General features: G+C 40.9%; 1 protein-coding gene across 2 annotated transcripts in view; it reads left to right on the forward strand.

The window, feature by feature from the left end:
* The window catches only part of TTC27 (tetratricopeptide repeat domain 27), a 92027-nt gene that overhangs the window by 53998 nt on the left and 21302 nt on the right, over window positions 1–16727 (forward strand). For both annotated transcript variants that reach the window (XM_081314226.1, XM_081314227.1), the window contains 2 exons: window positions 2207–2329; window positions 10642–10869. In XM_081314226.1, the coding sequence (XP_081170352.1) occupies window positions 2207–2329; window positions 10642–10869 (351 nt within the window). The remainder of the gene's footprint in view (window positions 1–2206; window positions 2330–10641; window positions 10870–16727) is intronic.

Below are 16727 nucleotides of genomic sequence, written 5' to 3' on the forward strand. Positions count from 1 at the left end.
ATCGAGAAGCTAAACATTCATTGAAGACATTGAAAACACCAAAAAATATTCATTCTTTATTATTTTATTACCTATTGCCCAACATTGTTTCAAATGTTGTTTAACTACACATCAGAATTTGTAATTTCTTTGAGTATAACATGCAGATGTCATAAAAAAATAGTTCTAATTTTTTCTCATTAAATAATGTAGCCCCAATAGTTGCACAGACTATGAATGCTGAGGCAAATATGCTAATTTGAATCATGCTAATTTGCATTTTCTAATTCAGAAGTTTCCAGATTTCTGGAAAGATTCCATATTTCATTTTTGTGTTCTGTTTGTCAGTTTTTTTGGAGGAAAAAAAAGACAAAGTCTTAAGAATAAATAAACCTTAGCGGTGCAAGGGCAGGCTCAGAAAGTGGAATCAAAGCCCCATAGAGAGAGTTGTAAGAGGGAAAAGAAAGATACGGATTCTGGGAGAAAGGGATCTTTATAGGCCAATGTGAATGTGCAATTTTTTGTTCCGTACTGGTCAATGGAGGACAGTTCTCGTTTGGCTACTGAATAACCCATAGTTCAACAAAAGACAGGTAATGTCAAATACTTTGAAGAGGTAGGTCTTGAAATTTCAGGTTTCTCATGACCACTGAATCAGTAATGTAATGAGATTACGGTACATGATGAAAGTTGATTACATTGGAATGGAAAGATTTGGCATTTTAAAAAGCATTTAAGACTCTGGGGAGATTCTTAAGATGCTTCAGTACTAATCTGTTTCAAATAACTAGAGGTTGCTGTGGGAAAACTTGGCAACAGTTTTCCCACAGCGATGAACTCAAGTGTACAGTATACAGTATACAGCAGCTAGATCAATTTCAGCTATATTCGGTTGTGGGTTGAGGTTTCCAAGTCTGTCAGGCTCTGGAATAGCACTGAAGCTAACATGCACATAGTTATATTGGTGAAATTTGTCTCTTGCAGCATTTTGCCCAGAATGTGTGACTGACTATAGGAAGCTGATGTCATTGTATTTGTTTGTTAAAATGTATTCGCTGCCTATCTCACTGTGGGGCTACTATAGGGGGCTTGCAACAATAAAAAGGGAGACACGAAAAGAGTGTAAACGAAACAGAAGTAAAATAATACAGCAATAAAATAAACAATGAAAAAGAAAACAAGAATACATCAATATGTTAAGAAAAAAAATGGAAGGATGGAAAGCAGAGAGCAAGGAGGAAAGTGGAGTCTGCCATCAATCCAGTAGCCATCTTCAGCATGGAATTCCCCTATTGGGTCCTCATTTGAGTGACATTGCTGAGAGGTGGGCTTATCAGGAAAGCTCATATGGTAGATATTTTTCATTCTCATCATGCCTCAATGCTGTCTTGTTTTCCAGCAATCAGCAATTGGATAAATCAGCCTTCTCTAAATATATTGGGTCCATCAGCTCGGTATATCTGAAGCATATCTGTTAGGAGAAGACAGATATAAACCTTTATTAGTTATTATGTTATTAGTTATTATTTAAGAACATATTTTGTAATTGTTAAAACAAAGTGCATCATGAGCCCATGTCCTACCTGCTCTTTTGCTTTAATTTCCCTGTCTGTTAATCAGATTTCCTTTGCTTTTAAAAGTCTGGATATCGAAATGGAGTAACTACTATGTAAACTTGGAATTAATTCCCTCTAATGTGTTATCCAGGATTTCATTTCAATTGTTTCATTAACTGATAGATGGTTTACTTACATGAATTGGCCAGACTTTCTTCCCTCTGTCCGCAGTTAGCCTTTCTAATTGCCTCTGAGTAAAGGATTGTATCACGGAATGTCAGTATGACCCAGACTTTAGACAGATAAAGTCAATGTTGGCCAGCATCAATGGGACTTATTGTTGGTTATTTGTGTGCATATCCTGGTTTCTTCTTTCTGTTCCAGTATCTGGAAATGGAGAGAGAGCCATTACTTCCATGTATAGGGTAATTCTGAGTGACTAAAGTTGTAAAATCCATAGCCAATCTCTACTAATTTTAATTTTGAGAAACTACAAGTGCAAAATTAATAGACTTTTCTAGATTTCCAAGAAAGAAAGAAAACTTTCCATACCTTTGAGAACTGTCTTGAGCATTTCAAGTTATTTTATAATCTAAATTCATGTAAGGACTGCTAAATGTTGTTCTAAAGAAAAATGCGTAACTTGAATTTTTCAATATTCCACTTTGAAGCGTCAACTTGCAAGCTTACTCTTTGACCTTGGATGTACCACTTCAGCTCTGGAGCTCTTCAAAAAGCTTGAAATGTGGGAAGATGCTGTTATCTGTTATGAAAGAGCAGGCCAGCATGGAAAGGTAGAGTACTTCCATTCTGATTGCTGTTTTCATGTTTTTAACGTGCTATATCTTTTGTACATATATGGCTTTCTTCCCATCAACATCTACCACTTCAAAACTATCTAAAATTGCATATGTTACTTGCACTAAAAACAAAGCAGTAGCATTAAAGACAAAAAAGATGATCAAAGAAAATGAAGGGAGTGGGGGGGAGAGAGAAATGAGGATAGGCATTTTTAAATTACATCTCTTGATTTTGAGGGAAACAAAACTGAATGTAGCTACATGTTTACATTAGTGTTCAAGAAAAAAAAAGTGTAATTAACTTGGTGATAAGTAGGATTCCATGGCATGAAACATTCTTGAGAAAATGAGCAGAAATTGGGTGGGAGTTCCTAAAAAAGGAGACACTAAAAGCAAAGGGAGGCTGGGAGCAAATGAAGCTAATGAGACTTCATAAAAAACACAGAAAACACAAGGGAGGCTTGACAATCAGAAAGGACGTATATAGGCTATGAAAAAGGAGCGAGGTTGTCAAGGAAAATTGTGGAATAGCTAGATTTGTAGATCAGTATTAGAAATTTGCTCAGAAATGCTAAGGACAAAACTGCTTTCTTCAAATATATTTAAATATAAGAAAAAGAAGCAAAAGAAATAATACCTCCTTAATGAACATTTGAAAATGGCAATAAATTCCAAAGAAAAAGTAGGAGCGTTCAAATTTTTGCTGTCTTTAAAAGGGATACGATCAAACTAATTTAAGAGCAAGTTGGAGAAGCAGGATCCTAATGTCAGCTTGATGGAAACATAGTCTCCAGGAAGGAGAGTTTGCCTCCTAGCTTACTCAAGAAACTTACTAATGCTTTCACCAAGCTTCTTACTCACTAGCTTTGAAAAATCTTAGATAATGAGGTACCAGATGGCTAGAGAAGGAATAATGTTTCTCCTCCTTTATGGGAGAGAAAAGAGGAGGATCTGGGAAGCTTCAGTCCAGGGCTGAGCAAAGTATTTAAAAAGGGAACTCCACAATTAAAGCCAGCATGAGCAAAGCACTTCTTTACAGAGCATTAAAGGCACTATGTTGTTTGGGAGGCCAACATGGTGCCTTTGAAGGCTGTGCCTTTGTGTGTATGTGCATCTGCTTCATTTCTCTCATGGGCCCCATGAAATATTCTTTTCTGCATTGGTCAGCCTCCACCTCAAAATACTGTGTAAAGTTCTGAACACCAGTCTTTAAAAAAATAATAATCAGATGGATACAAAAAAGATAACATAGAGAATCGGGACATCGGAAACTAAGTTTTAAAAGACAATTTGGGACAATTGAGAAAAGACACCTGAGGGGATAATATTATAGCCCATTTCAAGTTTTGGGGTAGGGCAGGGAGTCCCACAGAATAAAGGCAAGGCCTGTCCTCTGTAGTTCCAGAACACAGAACAGAAAATAGGTCATGGGAAAATAGGTTCTGGGTGAATGGCAGGAATAGCTTTCTAACGCAGAAGCAGTGCGAGGGAGGTAACTGATTCCTCTTTGTTCAGAAGTAGGGAGAGCTGTCTCTCAGGGTTGCTTTAAATCAAAATGTAGCATTGAGCAAAGGGCAGATCATTTAATTGGCCCCATCCAGTTCTGTGATTCTCTGGGTCAAGGCAAAGAAATGGAGAATTAAGGGCGAAGGGAGAGCTACATGAATATTCTGATACAATTCCCCAAATAATTTGATGGATTGTTTGGGGCGGGGATGGGGGGAGAAATCATTTCCAGATTGGTTTGCAGGTGCCATCTTGCTATTTTTTCTCTGATATTTCCCTGGTTTTCCACTTAATTTTGTACTTTTATCCTAGTTATCTTTTGTAATCAGTGTTCCCTTAGCAATCTGTCTATTTTGATAGGATATCATGTGTTAGACCAGGGGTAGGCAACCTCAGCTCTTTTATGACTCATGGACTTCAACTCCCAGAATTGAATTCTGGGAATTGAAGTCCATAAGTCATAAAAGAGCCGAGGTTCCCTACCCTTGTGGTAGACCTATATCCAGAATTAGATGATTAAACGCATCATAATTCTAGGCTCTTGATAATTTCAGTTTCTCACCAACATTGATTACTGCCTTTGTCAAGATAGGTGAAGCAGATGGGCATTGATATTAATCCATAATAACTTCAGGCATGCTATATTTTTAAAACTGCTTAGAGAGTTAATATTTTAACAAAATATTTTTATTGCACAGCTCTAAACCTCATAGGTTTTTTAAACAAGATCTCAGCAAGAATTAGAAGCTCAAGATATATATTTGCAGTATTTCCAAGTTTCCTATAGAAAGGAACAGTGCAATAAAAAAGGCAATCTGGATATGAAAAATGCTCCAGTCCAATTGCTCCCAATGGGCTGCTAATTCAAATTCCATTTCTAAATATTGCTAGGATTGGAAGGCGTACCAAAGAACCATTAGTGCTCCATGTTATCCCTGGTATTTGGTCAGACCATGCTGTGGCTGCCACAGTAATCTCAAAACCAGTTCCAAATGTTTAGTGTGGGCTGCCAGCCCACAGCCCAGACACTTTCTCCAGCATCTTTTACCAACCTTCTAGATGTTACACTGTGCTGGGTGAGAAATTAACAAATATTTAGTATGTTACATCCTGACTGTTGCAGACCAACAAAACAAGAAACCCAAATTCTGTGATTTTTAAAACATTACAGAAAAATACATCCCAGCCCAGCCCAACAATCCCCAAATGCAGGAACTGTAGACTGTTTGGAAACCAGACAGGATGTTATAGGCACCCATCCAATGTCATCTATATCCACATAATTTGCTTTCCAAGCAGCTAGGTATGTGGAGCAACAAAGTGTGTATTTTCATATTTCAGACATCGGGTAATTCTTGTTGGGTTTAAGAACATACTTATTGACAGCTGCATAAGTCTGCCTAATATACTGTAGCCATTATTTGCAACTCCTAAGTATGGTAATTACAAACTAAAGAATTCATGTCAAGGCAAAATTATGGTGTTCTTCCATCAAAAAGTTTGTGACAGGGTTAAAATGCCAACCTGAGAGTCCTGTCAACCTGAAGGCCATGTATTTCGTATTTGTTAGGAATTGATTTTATTTGGATAAATTCAATACCATTATGTACTGCTTAGAAATAGAAATGGCTGAAATAGAGGCCTGGAGGCAGTGGCAGTTAGATGAAACTATTGATAGGCCCACGATTCTATAGCCCTGTGTCCTGTCCCCCTCACACACACACACACACACACACACACACACACACACACACACACACACACACCACAAGGGTTTGAAGACTTTATTGAGGCTCCACCAGTCCAGGTAGTATTCCCCAGGATTCACCCCATGCAGGAACCAGTGCAAAAACCAATGAGTCCAATTCTCAAGTCTGAGAACACAGAGCAAATCCTTAAAGTCACTCACCAGGTTCAGAGTCTCAAGCCAAGTCCACGGTCTGAACACAAATCACGGAACCAAAGTCCAAGTTCAAAGTTCAAGAAGCCAAGTCCAAAGTCCAGTCACAGGGGCAAGGCTTAATCCCAAAGGCAAGAGGCATGATGGCAGATCAGACGCATGGGAAGAAATGGATGAATTGTTTCCAGCATCGCTTTGCTGCACATGCTGGGCTAAATAGCCACCAGCCAGTGCAGCTCATTAGGAGGAACAAGGCTGCCTCTTCGTGCATAGCCTTACTGACCTCCATTGCACCTCTTTCCTCTCAGACCTGGGATCAGGTGGAAGAGGCAGTTCCTTCTCATCCTTGCTGACTGGTGCACCGAGCCCCTTCTCTGTTCTCTGCTTCTGGCTGGTCTTCCAAGCCTCCTGGCTGTAGCCCTGTCTTTATCAGCCAGGCACTCGTCTGATCATTCCTCCAGCCTCTCTTGAGTTTCCTGGCCTTTCCTCCTCCTCTTGCCCAACTGCACCTGATTCAGAGTCCCCTGCATTTTCCAGATGCTCCTTGGTGCCCTATTCCCAAGTTCCTAAAGCCAGCTCTTCCTCCTTGTCCGGGCCGGCTTCTGGAGCATCCATTACACCCCAGCCCTGGCACTGCCCGGACAAGAACTGCTATGCAGGGTATCCAAAAGGCATAGATAAAGTGAGACAGATGTTGCACAGCATTCCATTCATAAAAGCTGCTGGGCTGGGTGGAATGACTACGGCTTTCAGGGCTGGCTGTAGCTTTTTCTGCAACTCACATGTGACCTGCGCCTCCTCCACACCCAGGGTCACCCCCACACTGCTTATTCTGGATTCCCTCTGCTTAAAGACCCACAGTTCTTGGTTAACAATAGCTGGGAGTGCTGGGATTATGGTCACTAAGCAATGTAGTCACATCTTGCTCTACAATGGAATTTCTGGTCCCAATTGTGATAATACCTGTATTTGATAGAACAGCATTTTAGAAATGAAAACTTTCAGTTTTAATTTCATCTTTTAGGATTAGAGCTTTAAGGTCATTTTTTTATTTTTTTTATTTAAAAAAACGATAGTTTCTATCATTCTTTGAAGAAAAATACAATTTTTCACATTTTTTCACTAATCAGAAAATTAAAAAAAGACCAATTGTTTTTTGAGTTTTACAGTTTTAAAGTATGCACTAAACTGCTATAAATGATAATCCTGAGTTCTGTTAATTGAGTTCTCAATTCCAGTGTTTGGTTGAACTATTTAGGTGATCAGAATGTTATAAAAAGAACTACAATGCCGGCTGGCGACCCCCAGGGGGAGAGCCTTCTCTGTGGGCGCACCGACCCTCTGGAACGAACTGCCCCCGGAGCTGTGGATGGCCCCTGACCTTCGGTCCTTCCGCCATGACCTAAAGACCTGGTTATTCCAACAAGCGGGCCTGGACTGATTATGGTTTTTAAATTTAGTTTTTTATTGGTTTAAGTTGTTCTTATTTCTTATATTGTTTAATCCTCTTTTAATTTTTGTATTTATATCTTTTAACTTTTTATTGTTGTGAGCCGCCCTGAGTCCTCAGGGAGAAGGGCGGCATATAAATTTAATAAACCTTAAACCTTACATCTTTGTCATTTAAACCTAAATATTCCGAGAGTGTTTCAATCAACACCATCTTAAATTATGATAGTATTCTCAAGAAAAAAATAATAATGGCAAACTGCTAAGCAGTTGTTAAATTCGTTTAAGTATTCCCACAACAGTTATTTATCAGTTGGTTGGCTTGATTTATGTTCTGTCACAGTCAAAAAGACCACAGCAGTTGACGTACACCAATAAGAATAGAATAAATCGTTCATGGTAAAAGAATGCACAAAGTAGCACAAAAGCAACATAATAATCAGTCATTCTAACGATGTCAATCCCTTCCCCCAAAGTCACTGAAGCAAGTCTGTTTTTACTAGGTGGCAAACTGAATTTCTGAATTTCTAGGGAGGCTGTTCCAAAGTATAGGTCTATCCATATGTGCCTACAAGCTCCTTAGCTTACGGAAGTGTGTGAGGGGGGAGTGGGGTGTCCTAAGTAGGTTCCCAAGTATGGACAAATCAGAACTTGTGGGATGGGGGGAGAAGTTGTTCCAAGCAAGTATTCTAGTGCCTGGAAACCTGCACTTCAAATATTAAATAACAACAACAACAATAACAACAATAATAATAATAAAGTTGGAAGGGAACTTGGAGGTCATCTAGTCCAACCCCCTGTTCAGGCAGGAAACCCTATACCATTTCAGACAAATGACTGTCCAGTGTCTTCTTTAAAAGTTCCAGTGTTGGAGCATTCACCACTTCTGGAGGCAGATTGTTCCACTGGTTCATTGTTTTAACTTTCAGGAAGTTTCTCCTTAGTTCTAGGTCGCTTCTCTCCTTGACTAGTTTCCATCCATTGCTTCTTGTCCTGCTGTCAGGTGCTTTGGAGAATAGCTTGACTCCCTCTTCTTTGTGGCAGCCCCTGAAATATTGGAACACTGCTATCATGTCACCCCTCACCCTTCTCTTCATTAAACTAAACATACCCAATTCCAGCAGCCGTTCCTTATATGTTTTAGCCTCCAGACCTCAAATCATCTTTGTTGCTCTTCTCTGTACTCTTTCCAGAGTCTCAACATCTTTTTTACATTGTGGTGACCAAAAGTGGGTGCAGTATTCCAAGTGTGGCCTTACCAAGGCATTGTAAAGTGCTACTAATACTTCACGTGATCTTGATTCTATCCCTCTGTTAATGCAGCCTAGCACTGTGTTGGCTTTTTTGGCAGCTGCAGCACATTGCTGGCTCATATATGCAAGAGTGTGTCTCTGTGTGTGTTTGTGTGTGATTACATACCTTCTGATAATTGTACTGCTACAGTCAAAGTTCCTAAATATTTTCAAAGGCAGTCCCATGTAGAATACATTATACTAGCCCAGGTGAATGGTCGTAAGGGTGTGAATTACCGATGCAAGGTTCTAATGGTTTTAGGTGGTCACACCTTCTTGATGTTATGTTACAAGCAGCATTGACCTGTCCATCAGGGAAGAGAGGAGAGTGGCAAACTGAGGGAGATGAGTGAGAAGCTGGTGAATCGGTGACATCCAAATTTAAATGTATATAGGAACGATTGTATTTTCCCAAATGCTTAGTTATCTTTTTTTATATCACTGAATAAGTCGAGCTAGGCAAGGTTTTGAGCCCCTTGAGAATGTGTTCCTGTGTATTACAACACAGAACAAATATGTTACCAAAGAATGATTACGGTATTTTCCCTTGTCAAATAATCTTGCGAGTTTCCTCTTCTTTTTGGTTGGGCTCACTCTGGCTTTCGTCACCTTTTACTTGGCGATGCCATGACAGAGGATGACATTTTCTAAATCCATGTTGGCTGTACCACTGAGCGACGTCCTATTTTCTTTCCTTTGGAATTGGTAATGAATTCATTGCCGCTTTATTCCAGGTCAGCTTAGAAAATGTAGTTTTGTGCATCTGAACATAAAACATTATTACTGTGTTGGGTGGCTCTTTGAAAATAAAGGTAAAAAGGTAAAAGTTTCCCCGCACATGCGTGCTAGTCGTTTCCGACTCTAGGAGCCGGTGCTCATCTCCGTTTCAAAGCCAAAGAGCCAGCGCTTGTCCGAGGACGTCTCCGTGGTCATGTGGCCGGCATGACTAGATGCCAAAGGCGCACGGAACGCTGTTACCTTCCCACCGTAGTGGTCCCTATTTTTCTACTTGCATTTTTACGTGCTTTCGAACTGCTAGGTTGGCAGAAGCTGGGACGAGTAACAGGCGCTCACTCTGTTACGTGGCACTCGGGATTTAACCCGCCATACTGCCGACCTTCTGATCGACAAGCTCAGCGTCCTAACCCACTGAGCCACCGTGTCCCTTCTTTGAAAATACACTGACCTAAATTTGAAAGTGTTTTGCAAAGATGGGGTAAAGAAGCAGCTCCCAGTGCACCTTTTACCTCTGAAATGTTTATTTACAGTGCAGACCATGGCTCTGAAGCAGAAGAGAAAACAAGAAAAGAAAGATTTGCCTAGCTTTTTAAATTCCTCACAATATTAGCATGCTGGGCTCTTTCTTTCTTTCTTTCTTTCTTTCTTTCTTTCTTTCTTTCTTTCTTTCTTTCTTTCTTTCTTTCTTTCTTTCTTTCTTTCTTTCTTTCTTTCTTTCTTTCTTTCTTTCTTTCTTTCTTTCTTTCTTTCTTTCTTTCTTTCTTTCTTTCTTTCTTTCTTTCTTTCTTTCTTTCTTTCTTTCTTTCTTTCTTTCTTTCTTCTTTCTTTCTCTTCCTGACCAGTAAGTCTGGTGCAGATTGTCCAGTTTTCATCGTTAATAATCCTTTTTGTAAGCTTTGCTTCCCATTGTCTGCTTGTTTTTTCTTCCATAGTTGTCATAGTTGCAAAATGTATTTTAGGTCCAGCACATTTTTGAAACTTACCGGTATCTTATTAAGGGACAATATAACTAAGATAGAGTATAACAGTTACAGATACTATTGTGAATTCAAAGCTGATATGAAATACTGTTGATACCTGCTAAAGGAGAGGAAGTCCTGTATCCGAAGAATGCTGCCCCAATTCCTCCTAGTAAGACTCTTGTAAGTCATTTGTAGCTTCAATTCACTGCTTGGTTGGACTTTCAGTAGTGACTTGAGAGGGGAATGATTACTAAATAGTGTCAGCAACCTTAAATGGATGCTAGGAAGGGGAAGATAAGCACTATCTGTCTGCAACAAGTTCTGCCATTTCCAACCTAAGACCTTGCAGAGAATTGAAACAAATTACATTTGTAGCTAACAGAATGCTAGCAGTGCCTGGATTCTAGTTTCCTCCTTCCATTTCTTCTTCCATTCTCTGTTTTCTTTTTTTCCCCATAGGCAGAAGAAATTTTAAGACAGGAGCTAGAGAAGAAAGAGACAGTAGGACTATACTGCTTGCTTGGAGATGTTCTTAAAGACCACTCATATTACGACAAAGCTTGGGAACTGTCCAATCACCGCAGTGCCAGGGCTCAGCGCTCAAAGGGCCTCCTTTACCTTCGCAACCGGAATTTCAGAGAATGCATAGAGTGCTTTGAGAATTCTGTAAAGATTAACCCAATGCAGGTAAGCAACTTCAGCTCCTTAAAACAATTTGTACTGTAACTTGGTTTTGTAAATATTCTGCCTAATAAGTGAAGCTCCATAACACAGAATTTCTTTGGTTCATGGAGTTCAGGTGTCAGACGTTTTGTAAAGAAAAAAGTGTAAATGCCAGGATCATCATCCCTTTCCAGTAGATAACATCCTCAAAAATTTGAAAAATTAAAATTTGATGCTGTTCCTTCAGTTCTGAACTCAAAGCATTCAGTTCAAAGTTAGCCGTTCTCTTGCACTATAGTAGCTGAATATTTTGTTCTCAGCCTTTATTTCCTCAGTGTCCCCTGGGGAACCATTTAGGAAACGTCATACCTTTTTCTCCGTACCTTCTTGATGGTGAGAGACAGTTATACCTTGACAGCATTTTAAGATTGAAAATACAGAAAAGTATGTTGAGAATACAGATGTTCTGAGCAGGGGAGGCAAGGAATGTTGCGGGTCCCATCCCTTAAGAAGATTCACTGTGGTGGCTCCCTCCCTCTGGAACATCATCCCTCCAGAAATTAGACTGGCCCCCACTTTGACACTCTTTTGGTGGCTCAGTGGGTTAGGACGCTGAGCTTGTTTTTTTTTTTATTTTTTATTGAAAAGTTTTAAAATACAGTTTTCCTTTAGAAAACCCCCCTTCCCCCTCCCTCCTCCCCTCCCTACCTCCCCCCTATCCCCCCCCTCCCCCTCTCCCTCCTCCCTCCCCTGCCTCCCCCCCCTACTTCCCCTCCTCCCCCCCTCCCCCCCCCGACTTCCCAGAGCAAAATACAAGGTATATATCTAAAAAGCAATCATAAACAATCATATACTAACAATTATAAACTCTAAAATCCATCACTCTCTAGCTTATATAGAGTAAACCAATCCTTAATAATACTAAATATGTATAAAAAACTAAAATAAAAGAAAACTAGCGTCATTCCCATCTATGTTCTTCCACAATTCACTATTTCCTAAACATATTCTCATTTACACATCACAAGCACCTATCCCTATTAACCTCTCTAGCCAAAATAGGCTATAATAGATAGTTCTTTTTTTTTTTTATTGAAAAGTTTTAAAATACAGTTTTCCTTTAGAAAACCCCCCTTCCCCCTCCCTCCTCCCCTCCCTACCTCCCCCCCATCCCCCCCTCCCCCTCTCCCTCCTCCCTCCCCTGCCTCCCCCCCCCTACTTCCCCTCCTCCCCCCCTCCCCCCCCCGACTTCCCAGAGCAAAATACAAGGTATATATCTAAAAAGCAATCATAAACAATCATATACTAACAATTATAAACTCTAAAATCCATCACTCTCTAACTTATATAGAGTAAACCAATCCTTAACAATACTAAATATGTATAAAAAACTAAAATAAAAGAAAACTAGCGTCATTCCCATCTATGTTCTTCCACAATTCACTATTTCCTAAACATATTCTCATTTACACATCACAAGCACCTATCCCTATTAACCTCTCTAGCCAAAATAGGCTATAATAGATAGTTCTTACACAAATTAACTGCAGAGGGATCTGGAGAAGGAGAACATCAAGAGGATGAAGATGGACAGATAGACGAGAATGGTACAGGAGGAGATCAAGCTGCAACTCTTTTGGATGATCCTAGAGAACAGAGGGTGACGCGTGCTGCCTTAAAACGCTCAAAAAAGATAAGAAAATAGGACTAGTAGAAATCTATGGAACTTCCACAACATACTGATAGTCAAGTGGTAGTTGTGTTTTTAAGAGTTTTGGGATGATATGTATGGTAATAGAATCTTTAATTTGGAATTAATGGACAATTTACTACAGAGGAAGAGGAAGAAAGTTTTGTGGGTTAGGACGCTGAGCTTGTTGATCAGAAGGTTGGCAGTTTGGCGGGTCGAATCCCGAGTACCGCATAACAGAGTGAGTGCCTGTTACTCGTCCCAGCTTCTGCCAACCTAGCAGTTCGAAAGCACGCAAAAATGCAAGTAGAAAAATAGGGACCACTCCGGTGGGAAGGTAACAGCATTCCGGGTGCCTTTGGCGTCTAGTCATGCCGGCCACATGACCATGGAGACGTCCTTGGACAAGCGCTGGCTCTTCGGCTTTGAAACGGATATGAGCACCGGCCCCTAGAGTTGGAAACGACTAGCAGGGGAAACTTTACCTTTTACCTTGAAGACGTGGTTCTGCCAGCAGGCCTGGGGAACCCAGAGCGGGATGGTGCCCATTAAATAGCTGGTATGAGTGTGTGTTGTCACTGGTGGGTGACTTGGTATTTTATTATTGTTATTATTGTTATTATTTTATTATTTTTATTTCTTTTATATTGTGTTTTTATTTCCTGTAAGCCTCCTTGAGTCACTGTGAGCCAGTAGGTGGCAATAAAATTTTCCAAACAAACAAAGAGACAGACGGACAAATAAATACTATTAATGCCATCTTCTTAAATAGCCCCAAATCTGAAATGCAGGAACAGGTGTTTTGGGAGAAAGCCTTGATTAATGGTCCTATCTTTATGAGGATCTTAGTATTAAGCCAATTTTTTCACAAACTCATTAAGATGCTTGCTTTGGGAAGAGAATTTTATTGGAAATAACATCTCATGCTGGCTATTGAGATTCAGGGAAACAGCTTGCTATCAGAACCCTTTCTCTAAAAGTTATGATTATGAAAGGCCTCTGGTTTTTCACAGCTCTGAGTGATTTACCAGATCCCATTCCATAATTGCCTCCGGAAGTCATGGCTTCTCTCACACTGATATTCTTCTGCAATTTTCTCTCTGTTGGCCCTCTTTAAGGCCTCCTTCTGAAATGTACAAAGATAACTTAAATACATTTCCTGCAGTTCTGTGGCATATTCTTTTTATCATTGGAAAAAGCCCATATTTCTATAAAACTACTTCTGCCTCTTCTAAGAAGGTAGAAGTGCAAAAAAGAAAAGAAAAGCATTGTCCTTTAATCTGGATTCTATTTCCAAATAAAACAGCCTGAGAAAAGTCAGTTGTCTGTTTCATAATTAAGGTGATGGATGCTGAGATCAGTTTCATGAGTAAAAAAATGGTATAAATTTTCAAGGAGCTAGAAACACTTCAAGTCCTATATTGTAGAATGGGTGAAACCTACAGACATTACTATACAGTTGCAAGAAAAAGTATGTGAACCCTTTGGGATTACGTGGAGTTTTGCATGAATTGGCCATAAAATGCGCTCTAAACGTCATGTAAGTCACAATAATAGAAAAACACAGTCTGCTTAAAATAATACTACACAAACATTAGCTGTTGTCATGTTTTAATTGAACATAAGATGGGAACATTCACAATGCAGGGTGGAAAAAGTATGTGAACCTTTGGACTTAATAACTGGTTGACCCTCCTTTGGCAGCAATAACCTCAACCAAACATTTCCTGTAGTTGCAGATCAGACCTGCACAACGATCTGGAGTAATTTTGGACCACTCCTCTTCACAAAACTGTTTCAGTGTAGCAATATTCTTGGGATGTCTGGTGTGAATCGCTCTCTTAAGGTCATGCCACAGCATTTCAATCGGGTTGAGGTCAGGACTCTGACTGGGCCACTCCAGAAGGCGTATTCTGTTCTGTTGAAGCCATTGTTTTGTTGAATTACTTGTATGCTTTGGGTCATTGTCCTGTTGCATCACCCATCCTCTGCGGAGCTTCAGTTGGCAGACAGATGGTCGTATGTTTTCCTGCAAAATGTCCTGATAAACTCTGGAATTCATTTTCCCATCAATGACAACAATCCGTCCAGGCCCTGAGGCAGCAAAGCAGCCCCAAACCATGATGCTCCCTCTGCCGTGTTTTACAGTGGGGTTTTGATGTTGGTGTGCTGTGCCTTTTTTTCTCCACACATAGCGTTGTGTGTTTTTCCCAAACAACTCAATTTTGGTTTCATCTGTCCACAGTATATTTTGCCAGTAGTACTGTGGAACATCCAGGTGCTCTTTTGCAAACTTCAAATGTGCTGCAATATTTTTTTTGGATAGCAATGGCTTCCTCCATGGTGTCCTCCCATGTACTCCATTCTTGTTTAATGTTTTCCTTATTGTAGATGTGTCAACAAAAATGTTAGCATGTGCCAGAGATTTCTGTAGGTCTTTAGCTGACACTCTAGGATTCTTCTTTACCTCATTAAGCATTATGCGCTGTGCTCTTGCAGTCATTTTTACAGGACGACCACGCCTAGGGAGAGTAGCAATAGTGCTAAACTTTCTCCATTTGTAGACAGTCTGTCTTACCGTGGACACATGAACATCACGGCTTTTGGAGATACTTTTGTAACCCTTTCCAGCTTCATGCAAGTCAAATTGTAGGTCTTCTGAGAGCTCTTTTCTGCGAGGCATGGTTCACATCAGAAAGTGCTTCTTGAGACCAGTAAACCCAAAACAGGTGTGTGTTTTTAAAGGGCAGGACAGCTGTCAGCAACACATCCAATATCATCACACTGATTGGAGTCAAGGTTGGCTCACTCCTGGCTCCAGTTAGCTCTTGGAGAAGTCATTAGGCTAGGGCAGGGGTGGGCAACCTGAAAAAGGAAAAGAGCCACTGGGAACCGGTTCCATCACACATAAAAAAAAGTGGGAGCCGTGTGCGTGCGTCCATGCATGCGCATGCGCAAAAAAAGTTTCGCGCATGCGCAAAACGGTTTTTTCTTGCGCATGCGCGGAAGCGCACAGCTGCCATTTTTTTTTATGTGTGATGGAACCGGTTCCCGGTTGCACGACGGCGACGGCCCGTCTGCAAAGCTGCCGCTTTTGGCAGCCTGGAAACGTGCCGCGGCAGCGTTCTCAAAGAGCGGCGCCGCTGCCCATTCCGAGAGCTGCGTGCGCACCTCTCTGAACGACCTTTGGAGAGGTGCGCGCGTACCTCCGCGCGAACGGGCAGCGGCGCCGCTTCTTGGGAAAGCTGCCGCGGCCCGTCTGCAAAGCTGCCAAAAGCGTCAATGTTTGACGAGCGCGGCAGTTCTCCGGACAGGACGGCGGCGGCTTGGAGAGGTGCGCGCGCACCTCCGCCCTTCGGAAAGGTGCGTGCGCACCTCTCGGAACGGGCGGTGCCACTCTCCATTTGGAGAGGTGCGCGCGCACCACTGCCCGTTCGAAGAGGTGCGCGCGCACCGGGTGGCTGGGAGCCCCAGGAGACGGTTCAAAGAGCCGCATGCGGCTCCGGAGCTGCGGGTTGCCGACCCGTGGGCTAGGGGTTCACATACTTTTTCCACCCTGCACTGTGAATGTTTCCATCTTATGTTCAATTAAAACATGACAACAGCTAATGTTTGTGTAGTATTATTTTAAGCAGACTGTGTTTTTCTATTGTTGTGACTTACATGACGTTTAGAGCGCATTTTATGGCCAATTCATGCAAAACTCCATGTAATCACAAAGGGTTCACATACTTTTTCTTGCAACTCTATTACAGTTTACACCAGTCCTACCTGGCATGGCTAATAATCTGGGATGATGAACTCCATGTACGATCTAATCTTTTAGAAAGAACAGTTAGGTGGTTCTATGGAGTGATTAAATCATCACTGATACCTGTATAATTTTGTACATCTCAAGAAATTTATTTTCAAATTCACATTACTATCTTCAAAGGTAAGGCACAGACCATAGGGCATCAGTCCAATTCCATGTAAAAATCACCAAGAATTACTTTAGGATTTCAGTGTTTAATTTCTTGATGTGAAGAGATGCCGTAACCTAGCTTTACAAATGTGGTCATTATAAGAAGCAATGACCTAAGAAGCTAACATAGCCAGTAGGAAGATGAAAAGAAGGATGGAGAGGGAACAGGCTAACACACACTTGTTCCATGGCTTAGATGTTAAGATTTATTGCAGAGAGTAGACTGGA

The sequence above is a fragment of the Vipera berus genome (genome assembly GCF_964194415.1).
Source record: "Vipera berus genome assembly, chromosome: 1".
NCBI lineage: Eukaryota > Metazoa > Chordata > Lepidosauria > Squamata > Viperidae > Vipera > Vipera berus.